The 13936-nt window shown below is 34.2% G+C and overlaps 1 protein-coding gene across 2 annotated transcripts; it reads left to right on the forward strand.

Moving 5' to 3' along the window:
* The first annotated feature begins 1337 nt into the window (after positions 1-1337).
* Positions 1338-11224, forward strand: LOC143246424 (endochitinase-like). 2 transcript variants are annotated; one of them, XM_076493108.1, is made up of 9 exons: positions 1338-1496; positions 4418-4515; positions 4919-5131; positions 5426-5688; positions 6916-7019; positions 7248-7371; positions 7641-7835; positions 9676-9798; positions 10513-11224. In XM_076493108.1, exons 2-9 carry the CDS (start codon positions 4440-4442, stop codon positions 11098-11100), a joined length of 1686 nt encoding a protein of 561 aa, XP_076349223.1. In that variant the 5' UTR covers positions 1338-1496; positions 4418-4439; the 3' UTR covers positions 11101-11224. The 2 variants fall into 2 exon arrangements, with proteins under 2 accessions (XP_076349223.1, XP_076349224.1); XM_076493109.1 differs by having other exon boundaries at positions 1383-1496; positions 4389-4515.
* Positions 11225-13936: the final 2712 nt, after the last annotated feature.

Raw genomic sequence — 13936 nt, forward strand, 5'->3', positions numbered from 1 at the left:
AACAAACAGACAACCGTCGTTAGCATTACATAATTGTAACTTGTTACCCAATGGCACAGCTGTGTGTCTGCGAACTTATAACCTTAGAAACCTGGTTTCGATAGCTGAGATGGGCAGAACACGAATAGCCCGCTTTGTGGTTAATTAAAAACAAACAAAAACACTGCAGTCAAGATATCAATAGAATTCTAGACATGATCCCAAATAATAAAACAAAAATAATAAAATTTTAGATTAAACATGGCGATACATCTTATTTTTAAACGTTTTGTGAAAAATTATTGATTCATTTGGTTTTAATTTTTAACTAATATAAATGTTTATACATGTTTATATGTTTTACTTGTTTTGTAAGGACTCGGTTCCCCAGTGGCATAATAATATGTTTGCCGACTTACACTGCTAGAAACCGGGTTTCGATACCCGTGGTGGGCAGAGCACAGGTAGCCTTTTGTGAAGCTTTGTACATAAAGACAAACAAACAAACAAGCAAATTGTTAGAGTTCTCAGCATATCGAAAGAGTGTAGAGATAAATACAACGCGCCATCTAATGGATATCAAGAGAAATATAACTATGCATATAATAATATAAAATAATACATATTCCCTGCCCATTCTAAAATGTATTTATGCTCATTGCAATTATTATGGCAGATATTTAGTATTTCATAAATGTTACTAAGTTTGATAATCACATTTGATATATTTCTCCGCAATTTAACGTTTTTAAATGTTTAAACCATAGTTTCTTTTTATAACAACTGCGTGTAAAACATGACGAAGTACAATAATTAAGTTCTTTACATCGATTGGAAGTACCTTGAAGGTTCTCTAGATTTTCAGTAAACAAGACTATAATTTTCAAAATATAAAATTTTGTCAAAATTTTGTGATTTTTGTCAAGTTTTAAAAATTTGTGGAACATTTCTGACATACAGATTCAGCACTCGTGAAGAAAGAATGAAATGAACAGTTTGTTTTCGAACTGTAACGTTCTCCATAAGAAGATAACCTTCAATCAGTTAGAGATAATAACCAGTTCATGAAAAGTAAATGATATGATAACTCTTAAAAACATTATGATAATACTCTAGTAAAATGTTAAAATACTTTCTGTGACTAAAGCATCGTAGAAGTTTTCAATGGCACATTGCTTGGATTGGTGTTTCGTTATCAAGATTATATGACCGGTCTCTGTCTCCAAGAATGAGTTCAAGGAAATCTCAAAGAACAATGACCCAAGAGTTAAGGATGGTACTAAAGGGCACCAAACCTGCTGCTTGCATAAAAAAGTGTATCTTCGGGGGATTTAATGATGTTCAAGGTCTCCAAATCCATCAAACAATGTTGCGTCAAGTAAAAGTAGCTTGAACTATAAATCGTGGTTCAAGGCACTAATTGAAGAATCAGCTCGTAATAGAAGAGGTAGAGTAAACCAGAAAACCAGTAGGTCAGAAGGTAAAGGAGAGATCGCAAGTGTTTTGTTGTTGGAGAGGTAAGTTGATTTTTCTGAACAACAATCATTGAACTCACTGTAGTGGTGTATCAAAGTTACTAATATCACCAATTCGTTAGAAAAGTAACCGAAATCAGATTTGCCAAAGTTGTCTTCTGACTCCCCACTGATGTAAGTCAGATATTTACTGATTTAATATTTTATCCAACTGCTTTAGATAGACAAAATGCTTATTTCGGTGAATTCTAGAGATGCTTGTTACCTGGCTAGTATTTAATGATTTTTTTTTATGAGTGATAGGATTTCATTTGTAGATTTATTTTACTTAACTTATTCTGAGTTCACTTTAGAAACTGTTAATATACGTTGATAAAAAATTGTAAAGGACATTTTATCCTTCTTAGGTGTCATCATCCTTTGTCAGAGTTGAACAAAATATAAATTTAATCGCTATCAAATATAGTGCTTGTAAGATTACTGGGTGCCATTTTCATAACTTCAGCGGCTATGAGATGTATATTTTGAACCGGACATTTCACAGGTGATATCCTCTGATAACGTAAATTAAATGTTTTGATAACTAATATTTACATATATTTACCAGAGCTGCAAGATTTGCAAAACCACTTCATACTTAAAAAAATATCCATTTCAAAGTGATTTTACTTGTATTCTTCTTTGATGCCTTTTGAAATTTTTGCACACTGATTATTCTTACGGCTAGATAAAGCTATAGAACAATAGTATTATTTGAATGAGGATAAGTTGGAGTGTCTGAGTAATACGATTGTGCGTTTGTTCAATTTCGCGCAAAGTGCTATCTTGTGTGTTTTCTTACAGCAAAGCCACATCGGGCTATCTGCTGAGCCCACCGAGGGGAATCGAACCCCTGATTTTAGCGTTGTAAATCCGAAGACATACCGCTGTACTAGCGGGGGCGAAGTGCTATCTACACTAGCCATCCTTAATTTTGGTGTAGTAAGTCCGCAGACATGGCGCTGTGCCACTGGTGGGGCGTTTCAAAAGATGTAGGTACAATATAATTTGCGAATGTAAGCAAAACATGTGCAAACTAAAAGAGACAAACCTAAATTATGTTGCTTACAAATTCACCGAGCCATTTGAAAAAAAAAAGTTCACTCGGTTTTGCAGTAAAAGAACCATTTGTAAGTTACAGAAGAAAGGTTACTTAATATTTAACGTGTAAAGTCCTATGATTTTGCACGATTGGTGCATAAGATATTAAACTCTTACGTATTTTCACCATTCTAACCGAAAACAACGTAGCCGTACCAACTGTAAATGTTTACCACATGTGACAAATGTTTGAAATTAAGAAAAAAACTTATAAATTAGTTGTACAAGGATTGTCGTCTTTAATTTAATAATTTAGGACATTTTTTGTGCATCCTTCAAATGCTAACATTTGTATGAAATGCCGAAGAATTTGGATTCTTGTTTGTTTTTCCACTACACACTTAACTCTATTTTTCAAAATGTTTGAAATTAGCTTTATAAGTTAAATAGTTTATTTGTTTCAGTAAAACTGTATTAAAATGTAAGTATTATTAATATGGTTAGAACCTTAAGGAATAAATAGTTTTCGAATAATATTGCAGAAGGTTGTCATGTATTAGTAGGATATATTCAAATTTCAGTGCACCAGTTTATTACAAATAATATTTTAACAAGTTTAATCAGTACAATTTGTGTCGCTGTTAGAAAAATAATTTCACTTTTGTCAAATAATCTATGATCTTATCAATTTAGTTCCACACTGTGATTGGCAAGCTTATCATATAAATAATTATAATTTGTATGTTAAAGAAAGTTTATTAGGTAAAACTGAGTTTTGTACTATACGAGTCGTAAGCATAAATAGATTTAAAATAGGTAAATTTTTGAACATGTAAAAAGACAAAACTAGATTTGTTAATTCATTCTATTTCTGCTTAGTATATACAGACATAAATAAATTTTGAATAAGTATTTATTTTAGAATATATTTAGTTATTGTTAACTACGGGGCCCGGCATGGCCAAGCGCGCGACTCGTAATCCGAGGGTCGCGGGTTCGCGCCCGCGTCGCGCTAAACATGTTCGCCCTCCCAGCCGTGGGGGCGTTATAATGTGACGGTCAATCCAACTTTTCGTTGGTAAAAGAGTAGCCCAAGAGTTGGCGGTGGGTGGTAATGACTAGCTGCCTTCCCTCTAGTCTTACACTGCTAAATTAGGGACGGCTAGCACAGACAGCCCTCGAGTAGCTTTGTGCGAAATTCCAAAACAAACAATCGTTAACTACGGCCTAAAGATCTAATTGAACTTGAAATGCAAAGCTGAAATAAAAGATGCCCGCAGTAACAAATTAAAAATTGTGTATTTTGTATTATACTTGTACGTTTCCAAATAAACATACTTCACTGTTTCATTAAGTTGAATAGTATTTTAAGGATTGTTAATGTATTTCGCTAACCCTTGCATAATTACCAACCAATTTTGCTAAGTAGTTCTGTATAGGTTTACTCATAATACTTTGGTTTCTTTGGAATTTAGCACAAAGCTACTCGAGGGCTATCTGTGCTAGCCGTCCCTAATTTAGCAGTGTAAGACTAGAGGGAAGGCAGCTAGTCATCACCACCCATCCCCAACTCTTAGGCTATTCTATTACGAACGAATAGTGGGATTGATCGTCACATTTTAACGCTCTCACGGCTGAAAGGACAAGCACTTTTGGTGGGACGGGGATTCGAACCCGCTACCTTCGGATTACGAGTCGCACGCCTTACGCGCTTGACCATGCCAGGTCCCACTAATAATACAATTTTAAGACTTTTTTTAATTTCTTTACTGAATACTACTTTGTACCTCTGTAATGAAACGGGTAACCTATATAATACTTATGAATGTGTTTTACTTTTTTTCTTCTTAAAAGGAATACAAATAAACACTTGTTTAATTTAGCTAGTGGTCTGGCCTTATCAAAATGTGGAAAATAACTTTATTTTTGTGGCTCTTCCCACTTGCCTGGGGAGCGGAACCAATAAACATTCGTCCACACGGTAAGAGTGCATTATAATCTCTATTTTTTATGAATTTTACTTAATTGTCGTATCTAGGAACTAAACTAACTTATAAAGAGGATAATTTATATAAGTTAAAATAAAGATATATATATTTTAATGTATTATACAAGACTGATGATAGAGAGCTGTTTATCGTTTTCAGTGAAATGATTAAACGCACATAAATTTTTATTTGTTCACTAAATATACGCTTAGCAACATTTACTGAATTAGATTGCTATTTAATTTTCATTGGTTTACTTTTTTTTTTACTCAATAACTCCAAATACGAGCAACGTCCGTATTATCGCATTACCATAACAAGGCATTTCGAAATGTTGACATGAAGGAAATATATAAAGTAGTAAAATAGGATTACTTTTACACATTGTTTTCATAGATGTAGCGCTTTACAGTGACAGACTCGGAAATGAGCCAGGAAAGATTGTGTGCTACTTCAGCGCATGGGCAAATTACAGACCGGAACCGATGTCTTACGACATCGAAGACATTCCTGGACACTTGTGTACGGACATCATTTACTCTTTTGTTGGTTTGAGCAACACTACTTGGGAGCTGATGAGTATCGATCCAGAATACGACATAGAAAAAGGTAAAAGTTACATCGACATCAGATGTTTTGTCTGCTTTTATTTTATTCTTCGTTTAAATTACCACTTTAATTTACTAGAAATTCTCAGTTCAATAACACTTCTTTAAACGTTTAAATTTCGATCACGTAAAACATTGTATATAGTGACCAATCCTGAACAGTTTAATAAGTTAAAACTAAGAAGTAATGCTGGTATTAACTATTGGATAAATTTGTGGTTAAAACTGGTAGATTTACAACTGCATTCTACTTTATCGGAAAATTAAGAAGGATTGCTGTTTTATTTTTCTAAAGGTGGTTACAGTCGATTCACTGGGTTACGAGTGAAATACCCAAACCTCCGACTCTTGTTAGCCGTGGGAGGCTGGGCAGAAGGGGGAAAGAAGTACTCCGAAATGGTGACCAATAAAGAAAGACGAGACGCATTCGTCAAAAGCGTAGTAGACTGGGTATTGAAGTTTGGATTCGATGGATTTGACTTGGATTGGGAGTATCCTGGAGCTTTTGATCGGGGAGGGAAATTTACAGACAAAGAAAATTTTTTAGACCTTGTAAAAGTAAGTATTTGTTTCTAAGTAAAAAAAGAAATATTTTCGGGTATTTTCTAACAGTAATAGAAAACGTTTACATGAGATGTACCAAACAGTTGGCCCAAAGTTTCACATGATTTACACGACGTGTTGTCCCCGGTATCTCATTATTCTATAGGACCAGACTTTTGGGACACTTTGTACAGTCAGTAGTTAAATAAAATTTGCCAAAAAATGGGAAAGTATGAACAGAAAACTGCTTAGAAAGTATTAAACATGAGAACTGTTCAAAACGTTTTAAGGAGATTAGAGCAACGGTTCTCACATTCCATCATGTCATGGATCCTTTCACGAACCACAGATAGTCTCACAGATCTCCATGCTCCAATAAGTTTATTCGCAGAAGCTAACCTTTTAATGTATAAATGCAGCAGGCATAACTAAGTATGTAAGTTAGAGAATATTTCAAATAAAACATTACTTTCATTTAATCCAGTGTGTTGTGTTTTTCCCTTTTTGTCGAACTATAATGAGGAAACTCAATCTTCTCCATAACAAGTCCCATCAGAATGGTCACTGACTCCTAGGTCAAGAACGATGGATTTAGACACATTCATGAAAAACTATACGGTATTTATTACACTGTTGAGGTCGTTTTCTTTATATTGATCTATTTTACAGAGTTCTCAAGTTAAATCTCAGCGTAAATGTCCGCATATTCATGTTAGTAAGTGGTCTAGTTTGTCCTTGATGAGGAAATGTTCACTATTCGAAAGTGATCGGGTTGTTTTGAAACTGGTATTTTAAGCCTATATATTTTCTTTACATGATGGATTAACAACCAATCCGTTAAGAGTTACTTATATGCTTGTATTTATCATAAAAACTAAAGAAACTCCTTACTTTCTACCACTGTATGAGGTCTACTTCATTTATTTTCTTCGCTCTTCTAAGCAGCACTCATGAGCTGTAAATTCAGCGAAGTTAGTCTCCTATGATTAGAGAATAAATTAGGTCTTAACGTCATTTTTTCTTTCACTGAAATTCACATTTTGGCGAAGAAAATAAATGAAAACTAAACCATCACTTCTACGGTTTCAAGTGCCATCTATTTGTCACTTCTAAAAGTAACTTAACTTATTTTTTTCTTCTTTCTCACAGTACAGTTATTATTACGATGTTAACCTATTATTCCTCGTTACTGGTCAAAGCGTCATACAAATTAGTAGTCTTCGTTCTGATTTCTCTGTACAGGAACTACGTCATGCTTTCGAGCCTCACAAACTTCTGCTGACGGCAGCGGTGCCAGTAGCTAAATTTCGTCTTCAAGAAGGCTATGAAGTTGCAGAATTAGGAAAGTATGTTAAAGCAGGTTTTTGGCAAGCTTCATTTTTTTTATACATAAATAACTGTTTTATTATTTTTTAACGAAATACATTTATAACAACTTACAAAAGCTAGACAATAATACGTAACGGGCCTACAAAATAAAGTTACATGAGCTGTTGTAGCTGTAGCACAAATCTTTCATATTTTTTTAAAGAAATGAGCTAACTTAATAAAAAATTGATCTTTTATCTTCGAAGATTGTTAGACTGGATCAATGTCATGACATATGACCTGAGAGGTAATTGGGCAGGTTTTGCTGATGTCCACAGTCCCCTTTTCAAAAGACATTTTGATCAATGGGCGTACGAAAAATTGAATGTGGTAAGCCTATAAAAAGTGTTTTTTTTTTCTTTTTGGAAAGAAAATATTAGACAAAATATGATTATTTGTCTATCTATTCGTATTGTTCCATTATTTGACATTACTAATCTATAAAATTCGACACTAGAGTATCTGTTTTACATTTCTCACGAAAACTACAAACTCATTAAACTACAAAATGTTCAGAAATTTATAATTCTAACAGTTTAGTTAAAGCACTAAAACAAGTATATCCCTGCAGTAACAAAGAGATTATGTTATCTTCATAGAATGACGGCTTGAATTTGTGGGTGGAACTAGGAGCCCCTAAACATAAACTAATAGTTGGTGTTCCCTTCTACGGCCGAACCTATACACTAGGCAGCAAGGATAACACAAAACTTCGAGCCCCTGTTAAGAAATGGGAAGGAGGCGGTTTACCTGGACCATACACAAATGCCAGCGGATTTCTAGCTTATTATGAGGTATAGTTTTGGATCTTTGTTATATAATTACAATGCAAGTAGGAAACTAAAACTGTTGAAAACTATTTTACATTAAAATAAAAACAAAAACTTAGTTTTATTTACATAAAAAAATATCATGATATATATTTAATTTTTATTTTTTTGAAAATGTATTTTCATCTTTAGGCCTTTCTTTATCTTAAACAAATAATACATTTTTTGGATTATGTTAATTTGTGTATGTTTTAACTTATAAATTTGATTACCTGAAACTTATGAAATCTTAGTTTATGATAATCTATTAAAATAAGTATATATATTAAACAATATAGTTATTAAATTTGTTTGTTTTTTGCAATTAAGCACAAATTTACACGATGGACTATTTGTTCTCTGTCCACCACGGGTATCAAAACCCAGATTTTAGTGTTGTAAATCCGCAGACACAACGCTGACTGCGGATTGAACAAGTTATTATTAAAATGGTTGCGTGATAGAATAGTAGAATTGAGAAGAAACAGAGAAACCATAATTTAAGTCAATTTTATTTTATTTGCTATCTGCAGGGTAGTGATGGCTAATTGACTTCCCTCTAGTCTTACACTGCAAAATTAGGGACGAGTAGCGCATATAGTCCTTGTGTAACTTTGCGTGAAATTCAAAAACAAACAAACCAAGTGGTTAGGATGCTCGATTCGTAATCTGAGGATCTCAATTTTGAATTCCAGTCACAACAAACATGCTCTCCCTTTCAACCATGGGGACATTATAAAGTGACAGTCATTCCCACTGTTCGTTGTTTAAAAAAGTACATCAAGACCGTCGGATTACGAGTCGAGTGCCTGAACCACCTGACCATGCCGGGCTTATTTTGATCGACTGAAATTAGTCTTATGTGTATGCATTTAGTAATTAACTCAAACTTATTGAGTTTGAGTACTTCAACTCTACCAAATAGTCACTGAAGATCGTGTACTTATGACTTTAAAGGTGACTCTCTACCATAACAAAACTCTCTAACGAATTATGACATTTTTCTCCAAATCATCACTTTGTTTACAAATGAAGAAAACTGTGCAAATAGCAAATTAATTACACGTTGCAAGAACAGTTTACACGTGCCAATAAAGTGACGATCTGTGACGCCACAAGCAACTGTTCCATACCTAGATATTTGGTTCAGAGTATAATGGCAAAGTAAATTATGATTATTATTGGCTGAATAAATATAGAAAGCTTTTCCAAAACGACACATTCATAAAGCGAGATTGTTAAACTGAGTAGAATCAAAGGACACGGCGTTTTCGTGAAGAAAGTCTTTAGAAATCGTACAAATGAAAGCTGAGGGCAGCGATGGGCCCTGAAACCACAAGATAATAAACAATAATTTAACACTCACATTCAAATGGCAGTGGAAAGTCTGTGTTATGATGGTAGTCAAAGATTGACCTTCGCAAAATTTGTCACCAAGGTAAATGTTGTGTTAGGCAATGGTATATAATAGTGGCCATCAAACTGAATATGGAAATAGTAGTTCTAAGGGCAGTACATGACTAGAACGTGTTGTTACAAAGTGCAATTAACTTTCTATTAGCATGACCTCGTACACTAATTATATAAAAAAAAAGGTCAAGTGAATAAGATCAAAGGCCGCACAATACGAATTTGCAATGTTATAATGGGACTAAGTGTCCGAAGCAAATGGTTTTCGAACTTAAGTTTTTAAATGCATATACCTTTCTTTATATAATACACACAGCCATCTTTAATATATAGGCTCTACTTTATATTCGTTGTACGTTTTGCTAGTAGGAGGAGAATTTCTTATTTTTGTGTTGTTATTGCTTCATTCTTATAGATTTGTGAACATATTCAAGATAAAGAATGGACTAAAGAATTCGATGATATTGGAAAGTGTCCATATGCGTATTATGACGATCAGTGGATTGGTTATGAAGATGAAGAAAGTATTGGAATCAAAGTTAGTTTTTGCCTACTTTTCTGAACTCGTATTTCAATCATTGTAGAAATTATGTAGGAAATCTAAAACTTGTCCATGATGCGAATACATATAAATAACTGGATTTTAAGATTTTATCCACTAAAATGTATTCCTCAGTTGATAGAACTGTGTATTTTATGCATATTTCTAGGTCAGATTTTCACAAATTTAGTTTCTAGTAAAATAATAAATTATATTGTAAACTCTTAAAGAATTGTTTAAACTTGTTTCTGTCTGCATAAGAAAAATAATCCATAGTTAGGTTGTGTGTTAATTCGTTTACATAAAGGTAAAATATTATCATTTTTTGTTGTTGTGTGACGTGTTTCAATGATAAAATGACAAGTAATGTGTTATTAATTTTCCCCAATCTAAATCGAAGAGTGTATAGATTCAGTTTGTTCATCAACTGAGTAATTAGCACAGGGTCATCTGTTGCACTTTACAAAAGTAAGTTCTAGCCACATTGTACAAACTTATAGTCCTTTACCTGTAGTCTTGTTCACTTCAAATGAACTTATACCGATAGACAAATTACATGTCGCTCAGTTGTTTCCCTCTAATTTTATCAAAAGTAAAACAAGTACGTATCCAACCGGATCATTTTTACAAGTTAACTGTAAAATATTCATATCTCTTTGAGAAATAACAGAAGTGTATGTATCTATTAATACTTTCTACGTTATTTTGTAGATGGATTATATTAGACAACAAGGATATGGAGGGGCAATGATTTGGGCTATCGACATGGATGACTTTAATGGAGCATGTGGAGAGAAACATGGACTTCTAAAAGTAATGAACAATAAAATGAAAGATTACATGGTTTCAACACCAGATCCTACCATAACTACCACACCTAAGCCCAAGTCAACCTGGTGGCCACAGTGGTCGCCATCAAGCTCTACTACAACTACCTCCACCACCACCACCACAACAACAACAACAACAACACCTTCAACTAGTTCTTCAACACAATCTACTTCAACAACTGGTTCGACGCAGTCTAGCACCATGACTCCTACGTCATCAGAATCACACAGAATCACAGGAAGACCCCAAGCTACAGGCAGACCCACAGCAGCGCCCGGCACCGTCAACTGTGACGGTCAGACCAATTTTTTCAAGCACGAGTCCGACTGCACGAAGTATTACTGGTGTGTTGCCATGACACCTTACGAACTCCAGTGCGAGACAGGTACAATCTTCAGTCCTCGTCGTAACTTATGCCTCTCCCCCGATGAGATTTATGACCGACCCGAATGCAAACGCTTTTATTAATATTATTTTTGAAAAACATAATTGTTTTGCTCAGAATGATCGCTCAAAGTCCAATGTGTGACGCTTCATGGGTTGCGGCGCCCTTTTAAGAACTGTTCTGTAAATAAATGTTGAAAATACATAACGTTTTGGGTAGTATTGTCTGTATTTCATTTTCTCGTAAAAATTTAATAAACGATTAATATAACATTAAGAAACAGATATTCTTACCAGTCTTTCTATTTCTCACGATCTTCATGGTTTAACGTAGCACTGACATAAAATGTTTACACTTGAGTTTCGACCAGAATTTCAAGAAATGTTAAGTTAGTGATTTAGTTTATAAAATAAGCGTCAACATTATGATGCTTAAAGCACAAAATCACTGTATGCTTCCTAACACAACATTTTGGCCGCTAAGTCCAGTATAATATTAACAAACACAATTAATCGTTTTCTTTTTTTTTAAATAACGTGTTTTTTTTGCCGTATTTCCAAACGCTAGGCTATTTTTTATTGTTTCTGTCACTGACCGTTAATAAAACTTGCAAGTTAGTGTCTTTCACAGTGCTTTTGTTTTTGGAATCCCTAATTTAACTGGTATTTTCTGTTTTATTAGGCCCGGCATGGCGAGGTGGGTTAAGGCTTTCGACTCGTAATCCGTGGGTTCGAATTCCCGTCGCACCAAACATGCTCGCCCTTTCAGCGGTGGGGGCGTTATAATGTTACGCTCAATCCCACTGTTCGTTGGTAAAGAAGTAGCCCAAGAGTTGGCGGTGGGTGGTGATGACTAGCTGCCTTCCCTCTAGTCTTACATTGCTAAATTAGGGGCGGCTAGCGCAGATAGTTCTTGAGTTGCCTTCCACAAAATTCAAAACAAACAAACTGTTTATTAATGTGACCATTGCCATATCAACACAGAATGGAGGTGCACATATGGCATTTTCATGGGTCTTTTGGGATATTTGGAATCTTTGGATATTACTGCTCTCGGTAACAATACTTTTATATCTTGACAACTATCTGAATGCACACAAAAGGATAAATATCAAGAAGAGATAAGTAATAAGGTGTTCGTACACAAACTATTCCTTGTAATTTCTATATTAAATATCCCTATAGTGTTCAACATACTGCCTGCACTGCGTTAGTCATTCAGTCGGCTTCTGTGGATTATTATTATTATTTTACACATTTACTTTGAAAATGCATTACCAGACGACACGACTCACTGATACAAGATTTGTAAAGCTACTGAAGCGATTTATCTGCCGTCGTCCCCCGTTTTGAACTGCTGACAAGGGATAAGGCATCTATCTAGTCAGCAACACTTTGCTACTCATGCTAAGGGAACGAATATTACTCTTATAAATATTCCACAGCTTAAAGTTTGGTTTGAATTTCACGAGGACTATTTGCGCTAACCGTCCCTAATTTGGCAGTGAAAGGTGGCTAGTCTTCATCACCTACTGCCAACTCTTGAGCTGCTCTTTTAACAAATCACATCTTAAAGTGTAGAAAATATTATATGATATTGCACAGATTCTAACCAGGTTTGCCAGCTCTGAAATTCAAAACTTAGTCATAGGGCCATCCAACACCTTCATTTGATGTCGATATCTATTATGACGTCTATCACAAATTATGTTAAAACATACCAATTTTAATTTGTCATAAATTCAGAGAGTGTCTTGGTCTTTCATAAACTGTAGCAATAGTTATTAGGTTGATATCATTCATGTCAAGTTAACTGATCTATCACCAAGTGTAGTTTTACTTTGTAGTTTGATATCCATCAAGTGTGTTGGTCTACCATGAAGTGTAGCTTGAGATCCACCACATGAAGAACCTTGATCTACCATGAAATGTAGTTTAATATCCACCACACGAAGAGTCTTGACCTACCATGAAGTGTTGCTTGAGGTCCACCATGTGAAGAGCCTTGATCTACCACTGTCATAAAAAGCAATCTGCAGTTTTTTATTGCACTATAAGAATGGTGGTCAAATCCCAGTATTTAGTCATACAAGAGCAGCTTAAGAGCTAGTGATAGACAGTCAGAACTAAACAGAAATCATTAAACTTTTATGTAAAATAGAAATATCCTCGGAACCAAGCCAATGTACTATATCAATTTATAAAAAAAAAAGCACACTGATTATACAGAATGACTAGTGATGAAAGTAAAACAAACCTTAAAACTAACAAATATTTTGTGATCCTTACAAAAAGATCAATAATTGTGTAGTCTAAAAACTGGATAACTAATCTCGGAACATGGGCCACAGTGAAGTTTCTTGGAGGGATTATAACAAATACACAGAACAATTACTCAGTATGTGTTGAATCATTGAATAGTTTGAAAACTACTGTCAGAATGTAGAAGGTTTGAGGACCTGTGCTGAGAAAGTATGGTAGCCCATAATTTAACATAAAAACATTTGAATTGTTGTTAGAATTTATTTTTTTTTACTTAGATGCACGTATAAATGTCTATAGCATATGCAATTCTAAAAGCTATTAATGTTGTATCAGTACATTGCCAATATGTATATTCTGAGAAATTCACATAGCTCATATAAGCATTTAATTGCCAGTCAAGGTGTTTTTTTTTTATGACATATATGTAGTAATTTTAATTAGTAAAATCACATCATACAATAGCATAATCTAAATACAAACATCAAGAAAATTTCAAATAGCACTGACATTACTTTTGTCCCAGTGGTGTGTGTGTTTAAATGTTATATAACATTTAATATCAAATTCCATAAACAGTTGGTGACAGTTGAGGCTACTGCCATATGATGAGCAAATACAATAAATGTTACACAATGTTGGTTTTGTATTATAACTT

The sequence above is a fragment of the Tachypleus tridentatus genome, chromosome 3 (genome assembly GCF_004210375.1).
Source record: "Tachypleus tridentatus isolate NWPU-2018 chromosome 3, ASM421037v1, whole genome shotgun sequence".
NCBI classification, from domain to species: domain Eukaryota; kingdom Metazoa; phylum Arthropoda; class Merostomata; order Xiphosura; family Limulidae; genus Tachypleus; species Tachypleus tridentatus.